The sequence below is a fragment of the Callithrix jacchus genome, chromosome 9 (genome assembly GCF_049354715.1).
Source record: "Callithrix jacchus isolate 240 chromosome 9, calJac240_pri, whole genome shotgun sequence".
In the NCBI taxonomy this organism is placed as follows: Eukaryota; Metazoa; Chordata; class Mammalia; order Primates; family Cebidae; genus Callithrix; species Callithrix jacchus.
The window spans coordinates 10,309,486-10,336,574 of record NC_133510.1 but is presented as its reverse complement, the minus strand read 5'-3'; the positions used below and the strand labels follow the sequence as shown (position 1 = coordinate 10,336,574).

Genomic DNA, 27,089 nt, shown 5'->3' with positions numbered 1-27,089 from the left:
TATCTGTGTCTTTCTCTGCAGGCCAAACCGTACCATTTCTTTCATTCCTATCCTCTTCAGTTAATGAAACTGGACCCCACCTACATCTCTTCTCATCCCCCTGAACCAATCTTCCTAGCAAATCTCCCATCTCCAGGGCTGTCTGTACACCACAGTGTGATGATTTTTCTTCTCAGTCTGCTCTTGTGACTCCTGGAACCCTTCGCAGGTCACAGCTGCAAACATGATCTTCAACCTATGATCACAGAGTGCTACCCAACAGTTATGAGAAATGTCTAGTTTAAGTCTATATATGGTGTGTGTCCTGGGATCTTTGGGTTTATATCTGAAGGACTTGGGAGCTCTAAATATAGAGTTTCTGCAATGGTAAACACCATCAATAGTACACACACCGATATTACCTTTAGGACTGTGGACCCCTGGAAATAACTGCACTTGTCTTAGCTGTTTAAGTTAATGCCTTTTATTTTTAGTTTTTCTCAAGACAAAGCTCTTATCGGAATCACAGATGAAAGATCAGGCACAAATCACATTTTCCCCCTTAATAACAAAATACAAATCCCATAATTTTAGAAAATCAGTTTTTAGTGACCCAGATGGCTGGAGAAAAGCTGCCAGGATTTTTCTGGTCTACTGCAGAATTTTCTAAATCAATGAGAAGGATGCTGCCTATCTTGGCTGTGTTCTTTCCCACGGTGAGAAAACAGACAGTATATGGAACATGCTTTTTTCAGAAAATTGGCAGTAAGTGGCTTTGAGGGAAAGCTGGTTCAGTTGGACTTGTAGTTGGATCTTGGGAAGCACTGTCCCCTCCGGTCCCCCTGAGGAAGGAGACACAGAGGCACACTTCCAGGAAGTTCTCGGCTCAGTGGGTCACTCATGTCTTCAACAGCCAGATCTCGTTGCGCCGTCCGTAGGGCTTCATGGGAGGGTCATAGCCGGTACAGAAGTAGACATCCCCCCTGCAGGTGGCTGTGCCCTCCAGGGCAGCACGCAGCCGGGAGGCATGCGCTACATAGTCTGCTTCCTTGGCATAGCCACCAAACTGCCTGAGGATTCAAGAGCAAGGGCTGGTTAAGAATGGACATGGCCTTTGAGAGAGCAGGAGTCTTTGGAAATGGGAAGTCACTCACCACGCTTATTATGACAAGCTTGCTAGAGTGGCAAGACTGCGGACTCAGTCACCACTTCCTAGATGGGTTGAGTTTTACCTCTCTCAGCCTAAGTTTCCTCCTTTGAAAAAGGAGATACACATTTCTTTTTCCTCCAAAGTTATGAGTGGTAAATGCAGTCATGGACGTGAAAAACTCTAATGCAAGGCCTGAAACACAGTAGCCGAGTATAAATGTGAGCTTCCCTTCCCTGTAATCTGCCAAGGGGACAGAAGGCTTGCTTTCCCCAAGGCCAAGCCTTCACCCTCTTCTCTGGCTCCCTCTACTGTCCTGCTGCATCTCTTTTCTGCTGCTCTGTCACCACCTTGGGAAGGAGGAAGAATACAGGGGACTTCGGGCAGAGCTGCAGCAATGAGAGTGGTAGCTAACACCCCTTCCACAGCAGAGCAGCTCTAGTGACTGAGTTCATCACAGCAGTGACCTGAAGCAGCTTCATTCACATACACAGCTAGGCTAGCCGGGGCAACACAAGACCCTGTGTCAAAAAACTAAAAAAATAACAAACCCAAAGCTAGCCAGGTGTGGTAGCTCACACCTGTAATCCCAGCACTTTGGGAGGCTGAGGCAGGCAGATCACCTGAGGTCAGGAGTTCGAGACCAGCCAGGCCTACATGGCGAAACCCCATCTCTACTAAAAATATAAAAATTAGTTGGGTGTGGTGGCGGGCACCTGTAATCCCAGCTACTCGGGAAGCTGAGGCAGGAGAATAGCTTAAACCCAGGAGGCAGAGGTTGCAGTGAGCCAAGATTGCATCATTGCACTCCAGCCTGGGTGACGGGAGTAAAATTCCGTCTCAAAAAAAAAAAAAAAAAGAAAACAAACATAAAACCCCAGAGCTAACAAAGACAAAGACCCCAGGAAATCTTAGGAAGGCTCCACGCAAGCTTTAAACATGCCCCAAATAAAGAAATCACTCCTCATAAATCCTTTCTTCTGCTCAAATCATAAAAGCCTTCTTTTCCTAGCAAGGAAAGAAAAGAGACGGTTCCTAAATCTGGTATTTCTTTTGATGGCAGAAATTGGGGACAGAGAAGCAATAAAGCCTTTCTTTTCAAGATTATTATTCTCTCCCTTACGTCATCTGCCTCTGTTCCAAAATTCATCCTGTAGTCTACCCTAAATATACCACTCTAAATCTGGGTTGCACTAAAATTTTTATTAGAGTCAAGTATGTCCCGACTTCTAATGAGCTGTATGACTCAAAAGTCTGAATTTGCACCAGGCCAAGATTAGGCCAAATAATGCATTATTTTTGGTGGAGTCCTCTGAATCATGCTTTGCTCTTTTACAAGTGGTTAGTCATGCCGGACAAGCATTCAGCATGTTGATTACAGGATCACTGATGTGAGCACCCAGGATGTTGTCTATAATGGAGTGGCTGTTCTTTCTTCTTTCTTTCTTTCTTTTTTTTTTTGAGAAGGAGTTTTGCTCTTGTTGCCCAGGCTGGAGTGCAATGGTGTGATCTCGGCTCACCGTAACCTCCGCCTCCTGGGTTCAAGTGATTCTCCTGTCTCAGCCTCCTGAGTAGCTGGGATTACAGGCATGTGCCACCACACCTGACTAATTTTGTATTTTTTATTAGAGACAGGGTTTCTCCACTTTGGCCAGGCTGGTCTTGAACTCCTGACCTCAGGTGATCTGCCCGCCTCAGCCTCCCAAAGTGCTGGGATGACAGGTGGGAGCCACCGTGCCCAGCCAGAGTGGTTGATCTAATGTCTACACCACAGCTACAGACATAGATAAAACTGAGACCAATTTTGAATAGTAGAGGCTTGCCTCTTCAAATATATCAAAGAGATTATAAGGCAGATAAAGAAAGTTGGGCTCTAGCTTCATTGAGGCTCAAATGAGAGGAAACTAGGTTAGTAAACAGACGATGAACATTCAGGAGACTTTTTTCAGGCAAGAAAAGCCTGCAAGACACTGGAGTTTTTTATGAAGAATGTTAATTGAGAATCATTTGTCTGAAATGAATCAGGTGCTCGAGGTGGAAGCAGGTGTTGAGTGCTCTCGGCAGCCCCTACTTGTGCTGTGATACTGAATTGTTCTCTAGGAAAAGGGACAATCTTGGCTCTTTAAGTAATGATTTGGAAAGTTCCAAAGGAGTGGTCCTCAAATGTCTTCCTTCATCAGTTAGAGGCAGAATGGCTAGTGCGTGCTCAAATCCTAGCTCTGCCCTTTCTAGGTCTTAAGCTAATTCTTCAGTTTCTCAGATCTTCGGGTTCTTCATTGGTCTAAATAGAGATAGTGACAACATCAGTCTTCAAAGGCTATGGTAAAGATTAAAGGAGCAAAGACTGTACACACAGCTCAGCGCAGAGCCCATCACATAGTAGGCTCACAACAAACAGTAGCTACTATTGTTACCTGCAATTTGCTCAGAACAGCCTTTTAATTCCCTGACTCCAAGGTGAGGGACCTGATGGTAATCTAAAGAGTATCATGTAGCTGAGTGTTGCGTGCTTGTAGTCCCAGCTAGTTGGGAGGCTGAGGCAGGATCACTGATTGAGGCCACGTGTTGAGGCTGCAGTGTGCTATGAGCACATCTGTGAAGAGCCACTGCATTCCAGCTTCAACAACGTAGTGAGACCCTGCCTCCAAATGAAACAAAGCAAAACACAATATATGACTGAAAAAAAAAACAAAAAACAAAGTAATATTATGAGCTGGCTCAATGAACAATTCTCACTTTCTCAGTTAGGCCTGCTCTTAACGTGCGATGTGACCTTGTAACCCCACTCGCTAACCCCATCCCAATCTTCTTCCTGTGTTTTACTTTTTCTTCTTTTTTTAGCAGCATTTATCACCTTTTAACATATGATATAACTTCTTATTAAGTTTATTGTTTATGGTTTGTGTCCTCTGCTACAATACAGGCTGCACAATGGGAGAGATATTTGTCGCCTTTTGGCCACGGATGTACACTGAGCAGCCCACACAGTGCCTGAACATGTTAGACCCCGTGGTTAAATGAACAATTCTAGGATAAACAATAAAAGCGATGTCTTCAGGCTGACAGAGCTAAAGATGACAGCACTTAGGACTTAGTGAGTGAAGTGTTTATGTAAGTCTGTTGGCTCCATATTCACTCCCTCACTCATTCACATGATAAACATCTGAGCACACACTAAGGGGACAGTGGTGGGAACTCCAAGAGGAGAAGCGGATCCACTGCAGCCAGGTGTGAAGGCCTTGAATGCCATGCTGAAGAGTAAATCTGATCCTAGATGCACAGGTAGACCACAAAAGGGTTGTTTTTTTTTTTTTTTTTTTTTTTTCAGACAGAGTCTCACTGTGTTGCCCAGGCTGAATGGAGTGCAGTGGTGGGATCTCAGCTCACTGCAACCTCCACCTCCTGGGTTCAAGTGATTCTCCTGCCTCAGCCTCCTAAGTAGCTGGGACTACAGGCATGTGCCACCATGCCCAGCTAATTTTTATATTTGTAGAAGAGATGGGGTTTCGCCACGTTGGCCAGGCTGGTCTCAAACTCCTGACCTCAGGTGATCCACCTGCCTCAGCCTCCCAAACTGTTGGGATTACAGGCATGAGCCACTGTGCCTGGCCTCGAAAGGGTTTTAAAGTAGAGGACCTGCACGATACAATTGTGTTTTGGAAGGACCCCTCTGGTGGCAGCAGAGGGACAGAGGAAATGGCAAGGCGTTCAGAGATGTGGGATCACTGGAGCCCAGAAACAGCTACGTGTGAGATGATGAAGGTGGGAAAAAGGCAGATTTGAGAGGTTCCTGGATGTGGAGGGAGGTGAGAGAGAGGAAGGAGGACAGGATTCCCGAAGGCTTCTAGTTAAGCCTCTGGGTAGAAGCAGATGCCACTAATCTGAATAGGGATTAAAGGCTAAAGAGTAACATTAGGCAGGAGGGGCAGGTACGGGGGTGTTCATGATTTGGTTTGGGGGCATGTTAACATTAAGGTTCCTCTGTGAAATACATTCACGCAACAGTTATTATCTAAATGTGTGTCTGACCATGTGAAAATCTCTAGACCTGGGACAGAACTGGAGTTAGAGATACCGATTTGGGAAAGAGATGGCTCTAGTGACAGCAACTTGAGAGTTCCCAGAGAGTAGGTCCTGTCTATAATCACAGTAAGGGGTGACATGAGGTAGGGAGGTTGTGCGAACAGCAGACCAGAAGCTTGCTCCTTAGAATCCTAATATCTAAGGGGTGGGTGGAGGAAGAGGACGGGGCAAAGGACAGTGAGAAGGGGCTGTCTGAGAAGCAGAAGGAAACCCAGCAGAGAGTGAGACAGAGAATGTCCTCATTCAGGGATTCCTAAAATTCACTCTGGGAAAACCCCCAATTCTTTACATTTATTCCCAGGCAGACTGAAATGCTGTTAATGCTGATAAAATTTCCCCTATTGCTTCATCATGGAAGCCTTTTACTGGAAAACAGACAAAGCTGGGTGGGCTATGGGAACAGATACATGTGTTCTCCTCTTTGCTAATTTAACTAAGTCACACTTACTCCCATCACAGAACCACAGAAACAAGCCAGAAACCAAGCCCTACCAGGAACACAGCCTTAGTGTAGGAAGGGAGCCTGGCTCTGGCTGACTCCGCTTGTGTTCACAGACACGTTGACTCATTTGTTCCTGCCTTAATCGGGACATGGAGCACAATAGCAGTGGGCCCACCGCTCTCTGAATTCACATGTGTGCTTGAAGGTGAGCTAAGACATGCTCATAAAGTGCTTTGAGCTCCTAAAAGAAACAAACATGAAATCTATACATTATTTTTGTAAGCCTGTGAATAAGTCTCTTCTCATCTTGAAAGAAGCTCTCTTCTAGGGCAGTGTTTTTATCTCACCCAATGTCAGAGCTCAGTATCTGAACAAAGAATCTGGTTACCATGGGAACCGAGGAATCTCACACATACACACACTCCCTGATTCCAGAAACACAAAAGCTGACTCAAAAGGTCTGGAGGAGTCAGAAAGGGGAAAGATGATACAGGCCGTAGTGAGGGCTAGTGGAGGGACTTAGGGCTTTCGTCCAAGGAAGCAGAAAATCATAATGCATTATCTTTCAGGGAGCGTCTGGTGCAGGCATGCAGGGAGGAAGAAAATATGACTCTGAGCTTAACTATTCAGCTTCAAAACTCTAACAATCAATGGATTAACACACGCTGGTGTACGGTCTGCTGTGCATGCAGCTCTGTGCTAGGCAAAAGAAGTAACAGATCAGAAACTGACAGCCTCACAGCAACAGGAAGAAAGGCTTAACATAATAAGCGTTTCATTCAACTCGGCTGGCCTCGTGCTGATAGAGTTGAACATCACTGAGCACAAAATATAAGCCAGACACCTCCAGAGCTGTAAGGATGATAAAAATGTCTTTCTACCCTTGCGAGGTCCAAGTGTAGTGGTCAGGAGAGAAACACACACAAAGATGATGCTGGCTGGAGGGAAATGCTGGAATGAAGGTGGAAGGGACATCCAGAATGTTCTGGGAGTGGGGTATAGCGAATGATTGGTTCTGACTTAGAACATGAAGGGAAGGTATTAAGAAAGAGGTGATATGCAGGTTGTATGGGAAGGGAAAAAGAAAAAAAAGGAAAGGTGATTAAAAAAAAGAAAGAGGTGGGCCAGGCGCGGTGGCTCAAGCCTGTAATCCCAGCACTTTGGGAGGCCAAGGCGGGTGGATCACGAGGTCAACAGACTGAGACCATCCTGGTCAACATGGTGAAACCCCAAATCTAAAAATACAAAAAAATTAGCTGGGCATGGTGGTGCATGCCTGTGATCCCAGCTACTCAGGAGGCTGAGGCAGGAGAATTGCCTGAACCCAGGAGGCGGAGGTTGCGGTGAGCCGAGATCGCGCCATTGCACTCCAGCCTGGGTAACAAGAGTGAAACTCCGTCTCAAAAAAAAAAAAAAAAAAAAGAAAGAAAGAAAGAAAGAGGTGATATTAAGCATTTATTGTGCATATCTATGTTTTTTGTGTATGTGACCTTGCTGGGAAATGGAGTATCTCTTCTTGATGCTGGCAATGAACAATGCGACAACCTTCTATCCTCACAGAGCTTCCAACAAACAGAGGCTGGGGCGGGGGTTGAGAAGCTGGGGGAGTATACGCAAAGGTCTGGAGGTGGATGTTGTGTCTGGAGAGGGAAGCATCCTGGGTGGTGGCAGATGGGATGCTCTGAGATCAGGTCGATGTAGGAGTGGTGTTGTGTGTGGAGGTGGGTAGTGCCATCACAGGGCATTTTCACTAGGCTTTACTGCCTGGTCAAATCTTTGGGACCCAAAGTTGACCCACCTTCTCCTAGCACCCATCTCCTAGATGCTAGAAATGAAACATCTCATTACTAGCTGGGCTTCTGTTCAAACCCCAGTGTCTGGTTGGAAGGGACTGAGGCCCCCAACCAGAGCTGAGCAGCCTCCAGGGAGGCTCAGTTTCTGAGCAAAGACAGGTGATGTGATCAGTCTGTGCCTTAGGCAGGTGGTTATAAAAGAACACTTCAGAAGGGTCAGAGATGGAAAAGCCGGAAGCCAATGCCATGGCAATTGTTCAGGCAAGAAATGACAAAGACCTGTAATAGATGAATGGGAAGGAAGGGACAGCTGGGAACTGACCAGGACGAGCCAATAATTAGATGCAGAAGTGAAGGAGCCAGAATGACATTGGAACAGGGTGGGTAGGAGGAGGGAGGGGACCATCAATAAGACAGAGAACACAGCAAGGGATCTGATTTTGCATGGAATCTGCATTGTGTTTTGGATGTGCTGATTTGGGAGATACTTGAAGAGGATTATGTGGTGATGCCTCCTGGGAGCTGGAAATGTAAGGCTGGTGCTTGGGAGAGAGGCAGCATGAGATGTGTTGACCTGGGCATCATCCACAGAGAAACAGAGCCTGAAGGCCCTGCCTGGTGGGAGTTTATAAAAGACTTACAGGATAACTGACAGCTGTGCGGGGAGAGAAAATGACAATTAATTAGGCTGAGACACCAAATCTTATCATTAGCAAGGCTTCTGGAGGTGAGATGGCTTAAATATTAAGAGATACTCAATAAATGTTTGTCAAATCGAACCAAACTTCCCACTTAGGGCAAACATCACATGGCATAAGTGTCACCTGTTTATCAGGGCATAAGTGTCCCCGATTCTCACACAGCGTATGATCGTTCCTCAGCTAGCCGCTTGGTGTCACTGCAGAGTCAGATGTACCCTGCAGTGATTTGTGTAATTTCTGATTCTGTTGAAAGCAGTGTTCATGAGATGGTGGAAGGCAAATGTCTAGGATTGTGTAGATATTTACAGATGTTATCATATTTTATCCTCACAACACCGTAAAAGCTAGGTACTCATGCCCATCTTGCAGATGAGGAAACTGAGGCACAGTGAGGCTGGCAATATACCAAAGGCTATGGCCACTGAGTGATGAACTGGGTTGGAGCGTAGGTCACCCTGAGAATAAACTCGGGGTTTCCAACTTTTCCCTTTATATCTAGACATTTCATTTAAACCATGAAAGTTTCATTAAAACCATCCAACTTCTCCTGCTGTTGGTCCCTATTGAGAACCTGGGGCTGAAAAGGCCCAACTCTAACCTAAGTGCATGGAGAAAGGACAGTAATCGGGAATGTCGCCGCCGGTCTAAGTATGAGGATAATTCTATTGCCTCTTTTGAATACTAAATATATTCTAATAGTGCTATTTTTTTTCACAGCATTCAATTTTCTAAAAGCACTTGTAATTAACAATGCTAATAAATGAACAATCCCTTTGTAGATATCTCTTCACAAGGTCATAAAGAAGGAAGACTGAATGAAGGCTTTCATTTTAGAATTACTCTTGTCATTGAATGCACTCACTGCATTATTTGATAGAGCACTTTTTGCATTTGAAGGAGTACATTTGCCTTCCACCATCTCATTAACACTGCTTTCAACAGAATCAGAAATTACACAAATCACTGCAGGGTACATCTGACTCTGCAGTGACACCAAGTGGCTAGCTGAGGAACGATCATACGCTGTGTGAGAATCAGGGAGCCACACTGGATACCACATTTGGCACTTTCATCTGTTTAGATTTCAGAGAATTAAAAGGTAAGAGTCACCAACCTGCCTTTGATAGTCCCCTTTAAATAGATACCCATTCCCACCATAAGAATCCAGCATTCCTTAGAGAAATGGCTAATTCCAGCTCTAAGGCAAGAAATGCTAAGATGTGCTCAAAACATCTCATTATACCAGAAAGCCAGGGAGCTATCAAAGATTACAGGAGCTGTGTTAAAAGGACCAAGAAACCAACTTGAAGAGGCTCCCACTGGCCAACGGTGGGGCAAATAGAGCATGTAATCCCAGCACTTTGGGAGGCCGAGGCGGGTGGATCATGAGGTCAAGAGATCGAGACCATCCTGGTCAATATGGTGAAACCCCGTCTCTACTAAAAATATACAAAATTAGCTGGGCACGGTGGCGCGTGCCTGTAATCCCAGCTACTCAGGAGGCTGAGGCAGGAGAATTGCCTGAGCCCAGGAGGCGGAGGTTGCGGTGAGCCGAGATTGCGCCATTGCACTCCAGCCTGGGTAACAACAGCGAAACTCTGTCTCAAAAAAAAATAAAATAAAATAACTCCAACAAACTGAAATATATAAAATATATTTAAATTCATACATTTATAATTACACTCAAAAAAACAAAGATGCAGACCACCTCACCTTTGGAAGATGTTATAGAATGAAATTATCATTCTGAAAACCGGTAAAGAAAGAGAAGGTATCAAGCAAGCACATATCTTACTTTTTCTATATGAAATAAGGGAAGCCAAAGAGTAAACGAGGGGAAGTTTCTCTTCACTGAAATATTTCAGGTAACAAAAGAAGGAACATTATCGTCTTATGGCCTCTAATGGAACAAGGCATCTAGGCGATGATAATCGGTGGTGACCAACCTCAGTCAATCAGGGGCAACTGGACACTGTGGACCCCTGAAGGAAGTGAATGCCACCACGTAGGAAGTATTCTTGCCAAAACTTCAAAAACTTCAATCTGATCAAGCCTTTAGTTCCAACTACTAATTTACAGGCAATATGGGGGTCAGGGGGACATGGTAGAATGGCATGGAAATGCAATCAGCAAAATCTAGACTACAGGGAATAGGACAACTGATCCATAGATGGCAAGGAAGAATGCAAAGGTGTGCTGGTAAAGAAATTCACAGAATAACAAAAGCTTAAAAATGTACGGCTGTGTGCACCTGTAATACAGCTACTTGGGAGGCTGAGGTGGGAGGATTACCTGAGCCCGGGAGTTGAAGGCTGCAGTGAGCTATAATCACGCCACTGCACTCCAGCCTGGGCAACAGAGCGAGGCCTTGTCTCTTAAAAAAAAAAAAAAAGCAAACAACAACAACAACAAAAAAAACTGGGCCAGATGTGGTGGCTCATGCCTATGATCCTAGCACTTTGGGAGGCCAAGGTGGGCAGATCACTTGAGGTCAGGAGTTCGAGACCAGCCTGGCTACCATGGTGAAATAAAAATATGAAAAGTAGCCGGGCACGGTGGCATGTGCCTGTAATCCCAGCTACTTGGGAGGCTGATGCAGGAGAATTGCTTGACCCTGGGAGGCAGAGATTGCAGTGTACCGAGATTGTACCATTGCATTCTAGCCTGGGGAACAAGAGTGAAACTCTGTCTCAAAAAAAAAATACTGACCAATTGTAATAGATAGATCTGAGTTGGATCCAGATTCTAGCAAAATATTAAAACAAATGATAAGATAATGGCGGAAATCTGAGCTCTGAATATTTTATATTATAAAGTAATGAATTACTACTAAAATTTTAGAAGAAACAAGGTATTATGATTATATTTTAAAAAAATCTTCAGTAGTTACCTGAAATATTTATATATGAAATAAAATGTCTGGAATTTGCCTAAAAATAATCCAGGGTAGGGCTGGGTGAATGCTGTGAAGATATACATGACACAGAATTGGCTTTGAGCTGGTCACTGCTGTAAGTAGGGAATGGGCACATAAGGTTTCATGATCTTATATGCTTCTACCTTTCTATAAATTTGAAAATTTTCATACTAAAAAGTTAAGGACAAAAGAAAAAAAATTATATCCACTTATTACCCTGGGTCTGGTAAAACAAATGATCAGAAACTAGCCCCATCTGCTTGAAGTCTTAATGTGAACTGATTCAATCATGTTCATCTCATTCCGTATGAAATAAGAATGAACAGAAAGAAGGAATAACTGCCGAAACCTGCTTCAGGCCATAAACATTAGGTAATATCGAAATAGTATCTTAGTAAATACTGAAAGATATTTAACAATAATCCTATAATGTTACATTACATGCACATACATACACCTCATACAGAGGAGGTTATGTTACCAGCATTTAACAAATGGAAAAGCTCAATTTTAAAGTGGCTGAATAACTTCCCAGGCATCATCCTGCTATTTTGCAGTAGAGCCGGAAATCAAATAAAATACAAGTTCATTATATTATACCTGCTGCTTCCCAAACACAGGAAAGAGAATGGAAAAGACAAGCCCACATCTAACCGAGGGTGCAAGATTTAAGGAGGCGCTCACTCTCAGTTCCCATCCTGCACTTGGACAGCTGTGACAGTGAGTGCTTCCTTAAATGTTGCACCCTAGGTGCTTTACTTCTTCACCGTAGGAAAAGATATTAAGTTAATTTGCTTTCTCCACAGCCTCTGCAGGGACGCTGGGAAGTCTAAATGAGGACTGCGGAAGAAGCACAGGAGCTGAGGCTCTGGTGCCAGCTCCCAGCTGCATTACATTCGCTGTCCTCCGGGGTCACCTGGCCTAGGACTGCCCTAGACCTAATGTGAGCAGTGAGGCTCACATTCTCAGAGCTTTCACACAGCTCCAGGGAAAATGGTCCCACCATCAGGTGCAGGGTGGCAGCAGGGCGGCCAGGTTGGTTCCTGAAAGTGCACCAACACTCAGTCCTGTGCAAGGTTATATGGACATGAATTTTTCATGAGGTTGCTCCCGAGCAGACCCCAACCACCGACGGTTACTTCTGCTGAGGGTCCTGGTCTTCCCCTGAGCCTGGTTCGCTGCCCGTCACGTAGGAGGATTTTAACAAATACGGGAAGTCAGCAATGATCTAGAAGAGACTTGGTTTCCGAGGGCAGGTTGTAGCCCGGGGGATAAAAACTAGTAACCACTTGCACCTGCTATTCTCTACAGTCGAGGGAACATGATGCCACATGAAGTCCTGGAAACAGGACCAGGATGACAATAGAATAGATGTGTGCTCTGCTTAAATGACTACCGCCCCGGAACAACAAGCAGGGTGGCAGCTCAGCTCTGGCAAATGCTCCCTGCTCTCTGGCATTCAAAGGGAGTATGGGGTAGAAATCAGGTATTCTTCAGCCCTTTATGCTTCCCATGTGTCCATGAATCCAGACCATGGCTTGACTTAGTATATTTGCTGAGTCTCCCAGAGCCTTGCTATGGCCAATGTAGACACTGATTGTAAACCTAAGCAAAGCTTAAGCTCTGCCCATCCATTTGACAACTGGCCAAGGCATTTCTTCTGATAAAATACAAATGTGTGTGTGCTGCAGCCTGAAGAAATTAAAACGAGAAACTGTTAGGATTCAGTATTTCCTATTTAAATTAATTCAGCTGCCATAAAAATTTGATGTGAATGCTTGCTAGAGATGCAAGGAGTGGTTAGGGAATCAAGTGCCACCCCGGGATACCGGAAGGGTAATCTCCTTACATGGAATAGACGGTGATGCCTTCCCGTTCCTCAATCTTAACGCTTTTGTCACTGGGAGCTGGTGGGTCGCTTTGAAACTGGTTTGGAATCCGGAACCAGACTTTCAATTTCTTCTGCAGAGAGCCATCTTCATTGGGGAACACGGCAAAGGAAATAGGGACCGTCATCCCCATCCCAATTCCTGAAAACACAAAAACACCGAGTGGGGCAGGGATTAGAGGCAGAGCTTGCTCAGTGCTGTGGAAGACACATTAGTTCCATTCTTCTTTCAAGGCGGTATCTTTTGTTCTTGAAATTAACAATAAACATTTTAAATGTTAAAAATACATAGTCAGAAATACATGAATACCTCTTATTTGTATACACTGGTGGTAGGAGTACCACTGGTACACCAGACAACTCTAAGAAATTATTTGGCAATATATATCCAGACCGTGGATTATCAGTATCAAATTTCTTTCTTCCCTTATCTCCCTCTTTCCTTCCCTACCTCCCCTCCATCCTTCCTTCTTTCTTTCCTTACTCTTTCTTTCTCTCTCTCTTTTCTTTTCTTTCTCACCTTCTCTCTCTCTTTCTCTTTCTTTTCTTTCTGACAAATTCTTGCTCTGTTGCCCAGGCTGCAGTGCGGTGGCACGATCTTGGCTTACTGCAAACTCTGGCTCCTGGGTTCAAACAATTCTTGTGCCTCAGCCTTACTCCCAAGTAGCTGGGATTATAGGTCCCTGCCACACGCCCAGCTTATTTTTATATTTTTAGTAGAGATGGGGTTTCCCTATGTTGGCCAGGCTGGTCTCGAACTCCTGACCTCAAGTGATCTGCCCATCTTGGCCTCCCAAAGTGCTGGGATTACAGGTGTGAGCCACTGTGCCTAGCCAGTATTTAATTCCTTTCTATTTAAAACGTCAATTTTAAGGAAATCATCTAAAATATGGAAAAGGTTATAGGTAATAAGATATTCGTTACAGCAGAATTTAAAACTCTGTTCAAAACAGGAGTTTGTCTAGGTAAATTATAGACACATGATACAATATAGCATAGCTATGAATTATGCTTAAGAAGACTGTTTGGCAGTAGCGGAAAATAATTATGACATAATAACGAACAGAAGCAGGATATGTAATTGTAGAAACACAGATTACATTAAAAAGCCCTAAAAATAGACATTCAAAAGACAACATTGATTGGATTGAATGGGGGAATTAGGGAATACTGTTTTGTTATTTTCAAGGTTTTCTTTAGTGAGCTTTATAATTCTTATACATATTTTCATCTTAAAAAATGTTAAGACAGTGTTAGAAAGGAAAAGATTTCGTCCTGACCTCTTACAGGTTAACATATCTTCCAAAGCCTTATTACTTTAGTCCTAGTAAATGTTAAAATTTTTTTTTTTTAAAGCAAGTTTATTAAGAAAGTAAAGGAATAAAAGAATGGCTACTCCATAGGCAGAGCAGCTCCTTTTAAATGTTATTAAGGCTAAGAAATGTTTCTAGCTCTCTATCAGCTTGAGAAACATCTTAAATATTAAACATGACATCTCTTTTTTCCCCCTTGCTTTCTGACCCATTTTTGGTTTGCAGTGATTATGAAGGGCTACCCAAATTAGAGAGCTAATGAGTCAAACACATTTTAAAATATGGTTTACATCTAACAGATACACCTTTCACGAGACTTCAGGCTTATCGTTTTAAAAGTAGAGAGGTGACCTAGCCTGAACTGCCAAGTTTTTTTCTTTGAGGCAGAGTCTCACTCGGTCACCAGGTGCCAGGCTGGAGTGCAGTGGCACGATCTCGGCTCACTGCAACCTCCGCCTCCTGGGTTCAAGCAATTCTCCTGCCTGAGCCTCCTGAGTAGCTGGGATTACAGGCATGTGCTACCATGCCCGGCTAATTTTGTACTTTAAATAAAGATGGGGTTTCTCCATGTTGGTGAAGCTGGTCTTGAACTCCTGACCTCAGGTGATCTGCCCGCCCACCTCGGCTTCCCAAAGTGCTGGGATTACAGGCCTGAGCCACCACGTCTGGCCTGAACTGCCGAGTTTTTAAGAGTAGGATGGCCTAAGAATTCTCAGACCCTTCATTTGCCAGACAGGGTCTGGAACCTCATTGCTCACTGAGCCTCAGGGCCCAGCAGAATCTGAGCTACCATGGGGCTGACTCTGGAGATCTCTAGCCTGACACTGGCCTTGCCTTGTGCTATGGCTCGACTTACAGTGGGCACATATCACCTAGTCAACAAATCCAAAGACATAATACGCACTGCAGGGTTAAAAAAAAATAGAGCATATGGTCCCACACCTGGGAGTGAAGCAGGAACTCGGAGATATTGAACAGGGATGCCTTCAAGTGGGGGACAGGCTGCGGGTTTCCTCAGAATCCTGCAATAAACTCCTTGTTCTCGCAGTGCAGAAAGTTCATGGGCCACTGAAACAGGTGGCTTGTAGCCCCTCACTTGCGTTTACCCTTGATGAAGTGAGACCTTGCAAAGCTGGCCCCTGAGACCAGAGCCACTTCCTGCAGGGGTACTCACCCTTGTCATTGGTGCCCCCCGCGTACTTTGCAACCTTGGGCATTGCTTCCCGTAGAGCCTCATCCACAGGCTTATCTGTCACTTCTACTGTGGCAAACTTGCCTCCTTCACAGGCCCTTTCTTCATAGGAGACTTCTTCCTAGTGAGAGAGAAGGCACAGTGTTTAAGAGGAACGAAGTAGCGACTTGTGATGTCTGCAGAACCGCGGGAGGTACAGAGGGCTAAGAAACTTTCCTTGGTGCATCCGGCCATAGAGTAGAAGGGACAGGCCTGAGTATAAAGAGCCGTGAGAAATAGATTCCGGGATTCCTGTAGAGACAGCAGCCAAAGCAGGAAACTCTAATACTTGATACTCCTGGGGAGATACGAGAAGACATTGCGTCCTGAAATGCCAGAATGCTACAAAAATGGAACATTCAGAGACCGAAAGACCTCTCGGAGATTAAAATTCTGAAAACAGAGAAGAAAAATTCTGTAAAAAGGTTGGAAGATAAAGTTAAACAAATAGGAGATCCAGAATAAAAAAAGAAGAAAAGAAAAACTTAGACGGGAGGAAACAAAAAATCCAACAGTCCAACAAAACCGTGAAGCCCCAAGATCAGGCTCATTCTAGCAGGAGGGCTGCAATTCCAGAAGAATCAGAGTTCAGTTGTCCCTTGGCATCCAGGGCCTCTATGGACACCAAAATCCACGGATGCTCAAGTCCCTGATAGAAAATGGTGTAGTATTTTGCATATAACCCCCACACATCCTCCTATATAAATGGTCTCTACATTACTTCTAATACTTAATACAATGTGAATGACAAGCAAAGAGTTGCTATTCAGAATTGTATTTATTTATTCATTTTAGAGGCAGTGCTCTGTCCCCCAGGCTGGTATGCAGTGGTACGATCAGGACTCACGAGCCTAGACGTGATCCTGCTACTTTGGCCTCCTGAGTGAGTGAAACCACAGGTGCACACCACCATGCCCTGCTAATTAAAAAGTGTTTTTTTTTTTTTGGTAGAGTTGCCCTATGTTGCCCAGGCTGGTTTCAAGCTCCTGGGCTCAAGCAATCCTCCTGTCTTGGCCTCCCAGTGTTGGGATTATAGGCATGAGCCACAATTAAAACGGCCTCAGTTTGCAAAATTATAACTGAGGAAATTATGACAGTGAAAGAAATCAGACCTAACCTACTCTATCTTGCTTCTAATACTTAAGCTGTCCTGGTGGATTTCTGGGCACAGGCCAAAGTAACCTTGGGAAGGAATTCAGTTCATGGTTTGACTGAAACAAAACTGATGACAGCCCTTTCCTAAGACCCGCTTCCTGCCTGGGGTCCAGTCTGCCTTTGCAGGACTAACAGATTAGCTAAGGATTAGAAATTACAAATTAGGGGCCATGCAGCCTCTGGCTCCAAGAGTCTGAACCTCCTCGAGTTGCTCCTGGGGATAACAACACTGTCGTAAATCCCAAGATCAGTGCTTGTGACATTTCGCAGACCCTGCACTCAGTGGATCAGCTGACATCACTCAGACCAGTTGCACCCAGCGACAGAAGACAGCAAGAAAACCTCATTCAACCCTCCCACGATTTCATCTCCAACCTGACCAGTCAGCACTCCCCGCTTCCCAAGTCCCTACCCGTCAAATTAGCTTTAATTAAACTCTAATCCCTGAATACTCAAGGAGACCGATTTGAGTAGTAATGAAACTCTGGTCTCTGCGCAGCCAGCTCTGCGTGAGTTATTCTTTCTCCATCGCAATTCCCTGTCTTGATAAATCGGTTCTTTCTAGGCGGTGGGCAAGATGAACCCACTGCGCAGTTATACCGTGCCTGGCCTCTATTGTTGACTTATATATTTTTTATTGCTGTATTGCTGTTATTATGTTTTGAGTATTTTCCATCCATGGTTGGTTGAATCCGTGGATCCAGAACCCACAGACAGGAAGGGCTGACGGGAGGTCTGTCCACACCGCGCTCCCAGACACATTATATACTCTCCCTCACTCTTATCTCTCTACCTGACCTGCTTAATGCTCAGCTCCCCTGTCTCTTTTCACTCAAATCCTTCTTTTATCACCACTTTCCGCACTGAGTCCCTGTCCTTGTACTACCCCTTCCCCGGTGTTGAGACTCATTACGGACCCCTGCAGCTTTCCTTCAGCACACCTCCTGCTCCTTGCCACGTGATCGCTCATAGAATTTAATTTTAGATTCCTGGATATACTGAAAGGCAGTGTTCTTCAAACTTAAAAAAAAAAAATCACAATCCATAAGAAGGAAAGCATTTTTTACAGCCTGCCTCATCATGAATATATACATAGTTAAGCTTCACAAAGTCACGCTTTATCCTTGTGGGTGGGATGCATCCTGGTTCTTTTTTGTTGTTGTTCCTTCCCCTATCCTGCTTTCTTTTCTTCTGCTGTACTGGAGTGAATTTCATTCTATCCCGTTAGAAGAAGAAAAGTTGGTCTATGTTCATCTTACTGTCTAGTAATGACACATTATTAGTTTTAACAATCTGCAATAAAGCCTCTATGGGCAGAAACTAGACGGCAGAGCTTTGCGTGTTAGAAGTGCAACAGATATTTATTTGATTAAGGTTCTGTCTCTCCTAACAACGATTATGAAAAACAGACACATAGTTGGGAGCCTGGCTGCCCTCGACTGGTCAAATAGATGTTCACATAAGATCCCAGACTGAATATTCTCAACTAGGGAAGAGGGCGTGACTCCCAAAGGGACAGAAGTGCCTCCGGAGGAGGGCAGGACTGCAGGGCTGTGAGTGGCAAGTGTGCTCTGAATGAGCGTATTTCATATTTCTCTTTTTTTTTGTTTTCTGAGACAGAGTCTCGCTCTGTCACCCAGGCTGGAGTGCAGTGGTGTGATCTCTGCTTACGGTAACCTTCGCCTCCCAGGTTCAAGCAATTCTCCTGCCTCAGCCTCCCAAGTAGATGAGATTATAGGCGCACACCACCATCCCTGGCTCATTTTTGTATTTTCAGTAGAGATGGGGTTTTGCCATGTCAGACAGACTGCTCTCCTGACCTCAGGTGTTCTGCCCATGTCGGCCTCCCAAAGTGCTGGGATTACAGGTGTGAGCCACCATGCATGGCTTTAATCCTGTAATTTTAACCCTGAGTGCCAAGTTTGTACTTAAACCCCCCTTCACATGGAGTAGAGGAAATTGCGCCAGACCAGGAATCATGAGGCAGCAAGTCAGCCTTGACTTTGGGGCACTGTGATGACTCATTCTGAGGCTGCTGTGACGCCCTCCATCTGGTGAATCTGACATTTCCAAAGAGCCTTCAGTAGCAAACTGTTAAGTAAACTTAGGGTGTTTTCCTCTTTCTGTTGCAGCAGAGAATTCCAGAACTCCCCTTTCATTTGAGAGTGTCCCTACTCTCGGCACTTGTAATGTTTTAAATTCCGGAAACACTATCCTGGGAATCACGGAAGTTCAGAACTTAAAATGGTTTTAAAGTTTGCCTAAGCTAACTAGTTTTATCAAGGAGAAAATGAAGAACCAGAGAGACTGAGTTGCTCAAAGTCATGTGACTATTAAATGGTGAAACTGAAACAAAAACTCCAGTTCCCAAACTCCAGTTTACTCCAGTCTAATACTAGTTGCAAGGTTCTCTAGCTATGGGGGCTGAAGTGAGCATTTAAACCTCTCTCCTCCCCCTCCCCCTTCCTCTCCCCCTCTTCTCTCTCTCTCTTAATCCTTCTTTTTTTTTTTTTTTTTTTTTTGAGACAGAGTCTCACTGTTGCTCAGGCTGGAGTGCAGTGGTACAATCTTGGCTCACTGTAGCCTCAACCTCCTGGGCTCACATGATCCTCCCACCTCAACCTCCTGAGTAGCTGGGATTACAAGTGTGGGGTGAAGTGAGCATTTAAACCTAACTTTCCCTCCCTCCCCTTCTCTCTCTCTCTTTTCCTTTTTTTTTTTTTGAGACAGGGTCTCACTGTTGCTCAGGCTGGAGTGCAGTGGGCGCAATCTTGGCTCACTGTAGCCTCAAACTCCTGGGCTCACATGATCCTCCTACCTCAACCTCCTGAGTTGCTGAGACTATAGGCATGTGCCACTATGCCCAGCTAATTTTTTTTGTATTTCTTTTTCTGTCTTCTTTTGTAAAGACAGGGTTTCTTCCATGTTGCCCAAGCTGGTCTCAAACTCTTGAGCAATCCAATCCACCTACGTCAGCCTCCCAAAGTGTCTTTGCTTTTTAAAAAACGTTTCCTCCCTCTCTCTCTCTCTCTCTCAGATGGGGTCTTGCACTGTTGCCCAGTCTCTAACCTCTCTCTTTAGCCACTATATTAGACACTTTGGGCAGACAGTTGTATGCCGTGTCAAATTCAGAATAGAGGTATCAGAAGTCATTTTATGCAGTTACTTATTTTACAAATGGGAAAACCAATGACAAGATCTCACTGGAGAAAGAGCTAACGGACTCTCTCCTTTGGTCTCTTTTCTTCATCTAACCAATAATTACTGAGCATCTATTCTGTGCTGAACATTGTTCCAGGTGATACAAGACAGAGATGAAAGATTTGGTTCCTGATATCAGGATCCGCATGGCCTAATAAGGGAAGATGCCAGGAAAACAGCAGGTTATCATCTGATGATATTTCTAGGGAGCAAGGCGTGCCAGGGCAGTATGGGAACCCAGGACTACTTAGGTTAGTTTGAGGGGCACGCGTGTATGTGTTTGGGGAGGTCAGGCTGATTTTGAGGTGTTTACAGATTACCCAACTGGACATTCAGTCACTAATTCATTGATTCATGGAATAAATGATCAAAAACCTCTGCCAGGTGCTACAGATTTTGACACTAATATGATAGGGATAATTAGGAGGGTGGTGAGGAGAATTACACAAATTATTGTATAATGCAGAAAATGCTCTGATCATTAAGGGAGGGGATTCCAGGTAATGGGTACCACAGGAGTAAACGAGGAGAGGTCAAGAACAGTACGATGATGGTGAGCACAAATGGTACAGATATTTGTGGCTGAGCAAAGACTGTCAAGCAGGGCATACAGAAGGTGTTCGGGCAGGGGCCAGATCCCAGAAGAACTCAGAGGCTGTTGTGGGAGTTGGATTTTGTAACTATTAGTCCAGTGATGGTGATTTGATAGCGAGCCAGTTCATCTTCCCTAAATTAGTTCAACTGACATTTGTGACATAAACATAGGATTTTGCAAGTGTGTCTGAATCTTGAGTGGAGGGTGTCTGCAGCAGAAAAGAGATCCAGAAGATGGCTCAAGTGATCTGGGTTCTCGGCCTGTTCTCCAGGCGGCAAGTCCACAGCAAGGAAAGAAACACTGCCAAGAGGGGACTCCAGCGTGACTCGGAGAGCCAAGTCCCCCATGATACACCTATCATCCTCTAAGGCTCGACTCAACTCCACCTCCTCCTCCTCCAGAGTGATCCCTTCTTTCTATGAAACCCTAACATCAGATAACTCTAGAGCTGCAAGGGGTCTTATGTGTCCATCAGTTAATCTCCTCCTGATATAGTTGAGCAAACCGTCCACTGAGCAGTTGGACACTCAGGTTTGGAGCTCAGCAGGGGACTGGCGTAGAGGTATAAATTTGGGAGTCATCAGCCTGAGGGGAGACCAGAGCTGTGAATGAGGTTGGAATTGTCCAGAGAGCGTGTATAGGGCGCAGTTACACCAATGTAGCTGTGTTAACTAATCGCCATGTAAAGGCATTCCTTCACCAAGTTCTTAGCCTGCCTTCCATGATGCAGGCACCCCTGAGCTTTTACCTACTTGGCCAGCCACACCACAGCACCTGCTCTGCAGCTTTCTGCTCTTTCCTTTAATGCCATGGTTATTTCCACACCAGGGCCTTTGTGGCCGCTACTCCCTCTCCCTGGAGCATTCTCCGCCTGCCTTTGTCTGGTGTCCTCCCTATTCATCTAACAGGTTCCAGCCTAAAGTGACTTCCTCGGAGAGGATCCTGACTTAAAACAGGTTCCCCATGATATTCTTACCCACCCTTGTATTTTCATAACACAATACTTATTTCAATGATAATTAAATAATGTGTTAAATTCCCACCTCCACCCATAAGCCCCACAGGGTCAGGACTGTTTCTCTTGTTCACCGCTGTATCTCTCTGTACCTGGATGTACCACATCTTGCATATTGCAGGCACTCTAGAAATATTTGTGAGAAAGGGGAGATACAGAGTAAAACCTGTTTTTACTGTAATGACAACGAACACAATGGCCACAAAAGGCAGGCAGAGGGATGAGGACCTCATCTGATAGGATCTCATGGAGGAAAGCTGGGCCACGGTGAACCACTGGACCACTGTGAAAATTCAGACTTGAGAGATGGAATTGTAAAACTCTTCTAGTTCTCCAGGAAGCTCTATTTAAATTTATTTAATTAGAATTCTCTATTGCTGTAGAGAATAAGGCAGCTAAGTCAACACAGTCTTGATTCTGAAAATTTAACATCTTTGGTGCATTTGCTTTTGACATGGAACACAATAGCCCTCCTTCACCCCATCTCCGTTAGCCTATGCTCCCAACTAGTTCCTAGATGGGGATTTTGGCCTGTGGCTACAAAAACCAATTTTCAACATTCAGTGGGTCCTTGGTCAAGTTCAAGTTCCAGAGAAAGGCCTAGCAAGAATGCCTCTGGCTCTGGGATTTGCAAGTCCTTTCAAAGGTCAGTTTTTTTCTTGCCACTTCATGTAGTGGGTATACATGCTAAGCATGGAAGCCTGCTTTCTCGTTACAAGAATATACTGACCATAATAATTAACCTAACAGAGTCCTTACTGTTTGTCTGTGTTATTTTAAATGCTTTACATGGATTCATTCCTTCAATTCCTCCTATAACCCTGTGAAGAAGTTAGTGCTTTAATCTTCATTTTCAGATGAAACCGGGGAACAATAGGTTAAGTAACATGCCCAAACTGCAGTGGGTGTGTATGGTGGAGCCAGGACTCAAAGCCAGGCTGTCACGTCCTAACCTGTGTGCACATCCGATGAGGATGCCAGTTATTAATATCAGTACTGAACTGAGCACCCAAAGGCACACCCAGTCCAACACAGAGAGCTGTGTATCCTCCTCCATCCCTGAGCAATGAAGAAGGCACCTGAGAAGGTCTGCAGCAGCGCTGGCCTCCCTGCCAAGTACCTGGAATCAGTCCTGAACATCTGGTGAGCCTGAAGCCTATGCTATATGGGGAACATGGTATGCCATCCATTTGCCCAGGAGGGTGGACAACAGTTTCTGACCCAGGCTGTTTCCAGGATAAAACAGGTAATTTCAGGGAGAGGCTCTCTTCAAAAATAATAATACCATTAAGTTTGTATATTTAAAAAAAAGGTTTACAAGGATCTATGCATAATTAATTAATTTCACATGGGCATTGTTTTTCTCATCTCAGAGTTGAGGAATGCAAAGGCTCACAGGGGATGTTAAGTAACTTATTCAAAATTTATTGCAAAATGAGGGGGAAGCTAACCATTACCATCTCCAACCAAGTACTAGTGTTCAACAGTTTTATAACTGGTTATCTCATTTGAACCTCAAAGCAATCTATTAAGATATGAACTATTCTTTTTTTCTCACAATTAGCTTCAGAGGGGCTAAGTTGGCCTATGACCACACAGCTAGAAGGAATGAAGCTGAGATGAGCACTAATATAATGCTATTACTATATTTGTAGAGTATACTACTTTACCAAATGTTTTCATGGTTTTAAAGAATTTAATATTTCTTGGTTGGATGGTGGAATAAAAAGTATTTAAAAATTTAAAAAAAGAATTTAATATTTATAGTAACTCTGGAAATAGATGGAAAAGATATTTTATACCCATTTTACAGCTGTTGAAACTGAGGTTCATTTGGGTTAAATGGTTTGCTTTAGCTTGGTATCAGTATCCCATATGGCCCCATATTCCCATCAAACACTGAGGGAAGATGCTTATTAGGGACTTCTTATTCCAAAGACCCCAAATTAACAGCAGGTGACATCGTATCAATAAGAGTCAAAGAGGAAACAGAAATTACTAGTGTATTTAGAGCAGAGGCACCTTGATGCAAGGAATTGGTTACACAGATAACAGAGGGGCTGAGATGCCAGCAGGGGACAGAGAGGCAACCTAGAGGTTAGTAAGCACCCTGGGAGAGATGGAGGGAGGCTTGCCTATTATCTAAGTTCAGATACATAGATTACTGGCTAGAAGCTAGAACCATGGTAGCCTGTGTAGTCGAAGCCAAAGCCACAGAGAAGCTCCTAGTAGGGTAGAGATCTGACGGGGTGGAGAAGGAGGAGGAGAAATACTCTGCTTTCTCCCTTCTTCCTGTCTCCCAGTAGTGCCTCTCACTGAGCAAACCTAGCTGGGAGCCGGCTGACATCTGGTCAGGGAAACAGAGGCTGAATGGGTCAGCCTCAATTCTACAGGGAGGCAGCAGAGCAGGGGATGGGTGACGAAGGAATCTGAGGGCATAGGCCATGGACCAGCCCAGACCCTCCGCCTGCGTGGGCCATCATCATGAACCCAAAAAGACAAAGTGAGCCCCATTCCATGACAAAAAGCAAGAACAGGTGGATTCTTTAAGTGTTAGAACCACAGGAACCTTCATCAGGGCTGAGTGTTAGGAGAAAGGCTGTGGTTTTGGGTGGGGCAACTACTTGGTGGGGAGGCCAGTGATGCTGCAGACCTTATCAGGTGCCTTCTTCGCTGCCCAGGGAGGAGGACAGGCAGCTCTCTGTGTTGGCTTGGGTGAGTCCTTTGGATGCTCAGAGCAGGACTGATATTAATAACCGGCATCCTATTGGACTTGCGTCCAGCCTCTGCACAACTATGTTAGTTTCCCTACTCAGAACCACAGCTCACTCCTAACACTCCCTGTTCCTCACTCCCCTTCCCTGCTTGCTTTTCTTCACAGCACTGATCACCATCTGATCCATGACACATTCTGTTTGTTCATTAGCCAATAAAACCTAAGTTCCATGAGGGCAAAGACTTCTGCTGGTTTTACTCTTTTATCCCCATTGCCTAGAAAAGTGCCTGGCACACAGCACTCGAAAAATATTTTTTGTCGAATTAATTTTAAATTGGGTGATTTCACATAAGAATTTGGATATATGGTTTTCCTTAACAATTGGGCCACACTGTTTCATATCGCATCACTGCATAGCAACAGGTGGCTGGAAGTGCCCTTTATAGATGGGGACCTGAGCTCACTCTCTAATTTGCCACAGTCTCCACCATGACTTAAAGCCTTAAACAGCCAGCTTCGCCCATGTCCATTACCTGCCTGGCTGCTGCAGGCATTCAAATGTGTGACCTCTGATTAGGGCTAAACTGTTCATTCTACATGGAGCTGGGGAAACAGAGATAAGAACGGGTGAAAGGTCTTTGGTTGCTTGAAGAGTTCAGATTAGAGTCTAATTGAGGCCTTCTGTGATATGAAGATCACTGCACCAGGTAGTAGAACTTGGCCCCCAGGCAGTGCAGTCCTTTCACAAATGAGGTATCGTACTGGGAGCTCTGCATACAGCTGCGCTGTACAAACTACCTGTCCACCAGGACATTATAATCTAGCAGCAGACTCCTTGTTTTCAGGGGTGGAGTTCAGTTAGCCCGCGTTAGCACTGACATAAATTTGGAGGAAGACAGCAACTATGGCTCTTCTCACTCATTCTGTATTCTAGGTACCCAACTCCAGCAGATCTAATGGGCCAAAAGCAATGGTACAGCTCTGGGCCCTTGTGCATGCCCTTATCTGTTGTGTGCACTCCTACACATCCCTGAGGCCCAGCTCAGGACACTCCACTGAAGGCCCCATCATAGCTCCCTGGCAGAATTCACTGCGCCTGTGCTCCCTGCCTACATTTACATCTATTCTGCACAGACCTTGTTCTTTTACACAGCAGTCCCTCCTTATCTATAGCAGATACCTTCCAAGCCCTGCAGTGGATACCTGAAACGGTGGGCAGAACTGAACCCTGTATCTACTATGTTTTTTTCTCTACATGCATACTTAAGATAAAGTTTAACCTATAAATTAGGCACAGTAAGAGAGTAACAATTAATAATAAAATAAAGCAATTGTAAAAATATGCCAGCATTGCTAAGCTTGCACTTTGGGGCCATTATTGTGTAAAATTAGGATTACTTGAACACAAGCACTGCAATACTGCCACAATCGATCTGATCACCAAGCTAGCTACTAAGTGACTAAGGGCGGGTTACAGACATAGCAGGCTGACCCTTGGGCAAAAGGGCATTCTGGTCCCAGGGACCAAGATTTCATCCTGCTATGCAGAATGGCCGCAAACTTAAAACTTAGGACTTCAGTTTTTCTGGAATTTTCCATTTAATAGTTATGGACAACAGCTGACCGCGGGTAACTGAAACCGCGGATAAGAGGGGCTCAGTTCTCTAGTACTCAGTTCTCCAGTACTTTGGAGCTTCTTGCGACGCTCATTTCTGCAAGTGAGTGTCTCTCAACAAATAAAACTGTTCAGAATGTTTGGAATATTTAAACGAAAGAATGCATTCAACAGGCAGTGCCCAACTCGCCAAGTTGGGATTCTCCCCTTGGATCAATCTCTCCTCTTTAGCCTGCTCCTCCCACCAGCGGCTGCAGGGGGACCACTCACTTCTCCCCTTCCCAGTCCACGTGCTGGGCGTCGGAGGGCCGCACTTGCGACAGACACCAGAACGCACCTTCGATAGCACATTCCTGCCCCACCTGCCCCCCAGCACCCGCTGCAGCCCCGATGAGGGTGGGGGTGGGGCGCAGCCACCCTTCAGGTCTTTGGCAGCCCTACGGGCCTACCTTGTCCCCTTTGCTTAGGACCTGCCAAGGCCACGTCTCTACGCTTCCGAACAGCGAGTTCCTGATCATGCCCAACATGTTGTAGCCGAGACGCTCCCTCCGGACGCACGGAAGGACGTGAGGTGGAAGGTAGGTGGCAGGGCCGCAGGGCGGTGAGCAGAGAGGCGAGAGGCGGGCTAGAGGGAGGGGAAGAGGGCGTGGCTAGAGGGCGGGGCAGCCAGGGGGCCGGGCGGTGAGGCAAGTGGGCGGGACAGAAGTGAGTGGGGCGGTGAGACGAGGGGGCGGTGAGAGGGCGGGCCAGTGATGCGAAGGGCGGGGATAGAGGGCGGGGACAGAGGACGGGGCAGCCAGGGGGCCGGGCGGTGAGGCAAGTGGGCGGGACAGAGGTGAGTGGGGCGGTGAGACGAGGGGGCGGTGAGAGGGCGGGCCAGTGATGCGAAGGGCGGGGATAGAGGGCGGGGACAGAGGACGGGGCAGCCAGGGGGCCGGGCGGTGAGGCAAGTGGGCGGGACAGAGGTGAGTGGGGCGGTGAGACGAGGGGGCGGTGAGAGGGCGGGCCAGTGATGCGAAGGGCGGGGCTAGAGGGAGGGGCCAGAGGGCGTGGCCAGAGGGCGGGGCAGCCAGGGGGCCGGGCGGTGAGGCAAGTTGGCGGGACAGAGGTGAGTGGGGCGGTGAGACGAGGGGGCGGTGAGAGGGCGGGCCAGTGATGCGAAGGGCGGGGCTAGAGGGCGGGGCAGCAGGGCAGCAGAGCCACGAGGTGAGAGGACAGGGCGGGGCGGCAAAGCAAGGGGTGGGCCCGGCGTGGCGAGCGGCAGGGTCCTGCTCCGGCTCTTCTCTGGCGTTCTGCGG

The 27,089-nt window shown here is 45.7% G+C and overlaps 1 protein-coding gene across 1 annotated transcript; it reads right to left on the bottom strand.

Annotated features, from left to right (window-relative positions):
- Window positions 1–447: 447 nt before the first annotated feature.
- On the bottom strand, window positions 448–26,431 carry HEBP1 (heme binding protein 1). The gene is made up of 4 exons (XM_002752124.7): window positions 26,241–26,431; window positions 15,438–15,576; window positions 12,912–13,092; window positions 448–1,049 (listed from the first exon to the last, which is right to left on the bottom strand). The coding sequence occupies exons 1-4, from the start codon at window positions 26,316–26,318 to the stop codon at window positions 878–880; spliced, it is 570 nt and encodes a 189-aa protein (XP_002752170.1). The 5' UTR covers window positions 26,319–26,431; the 3' UTR covers window positions 448–877.
- Window positions 26,432–27,089: the final 658 nt, after the last annotated feature.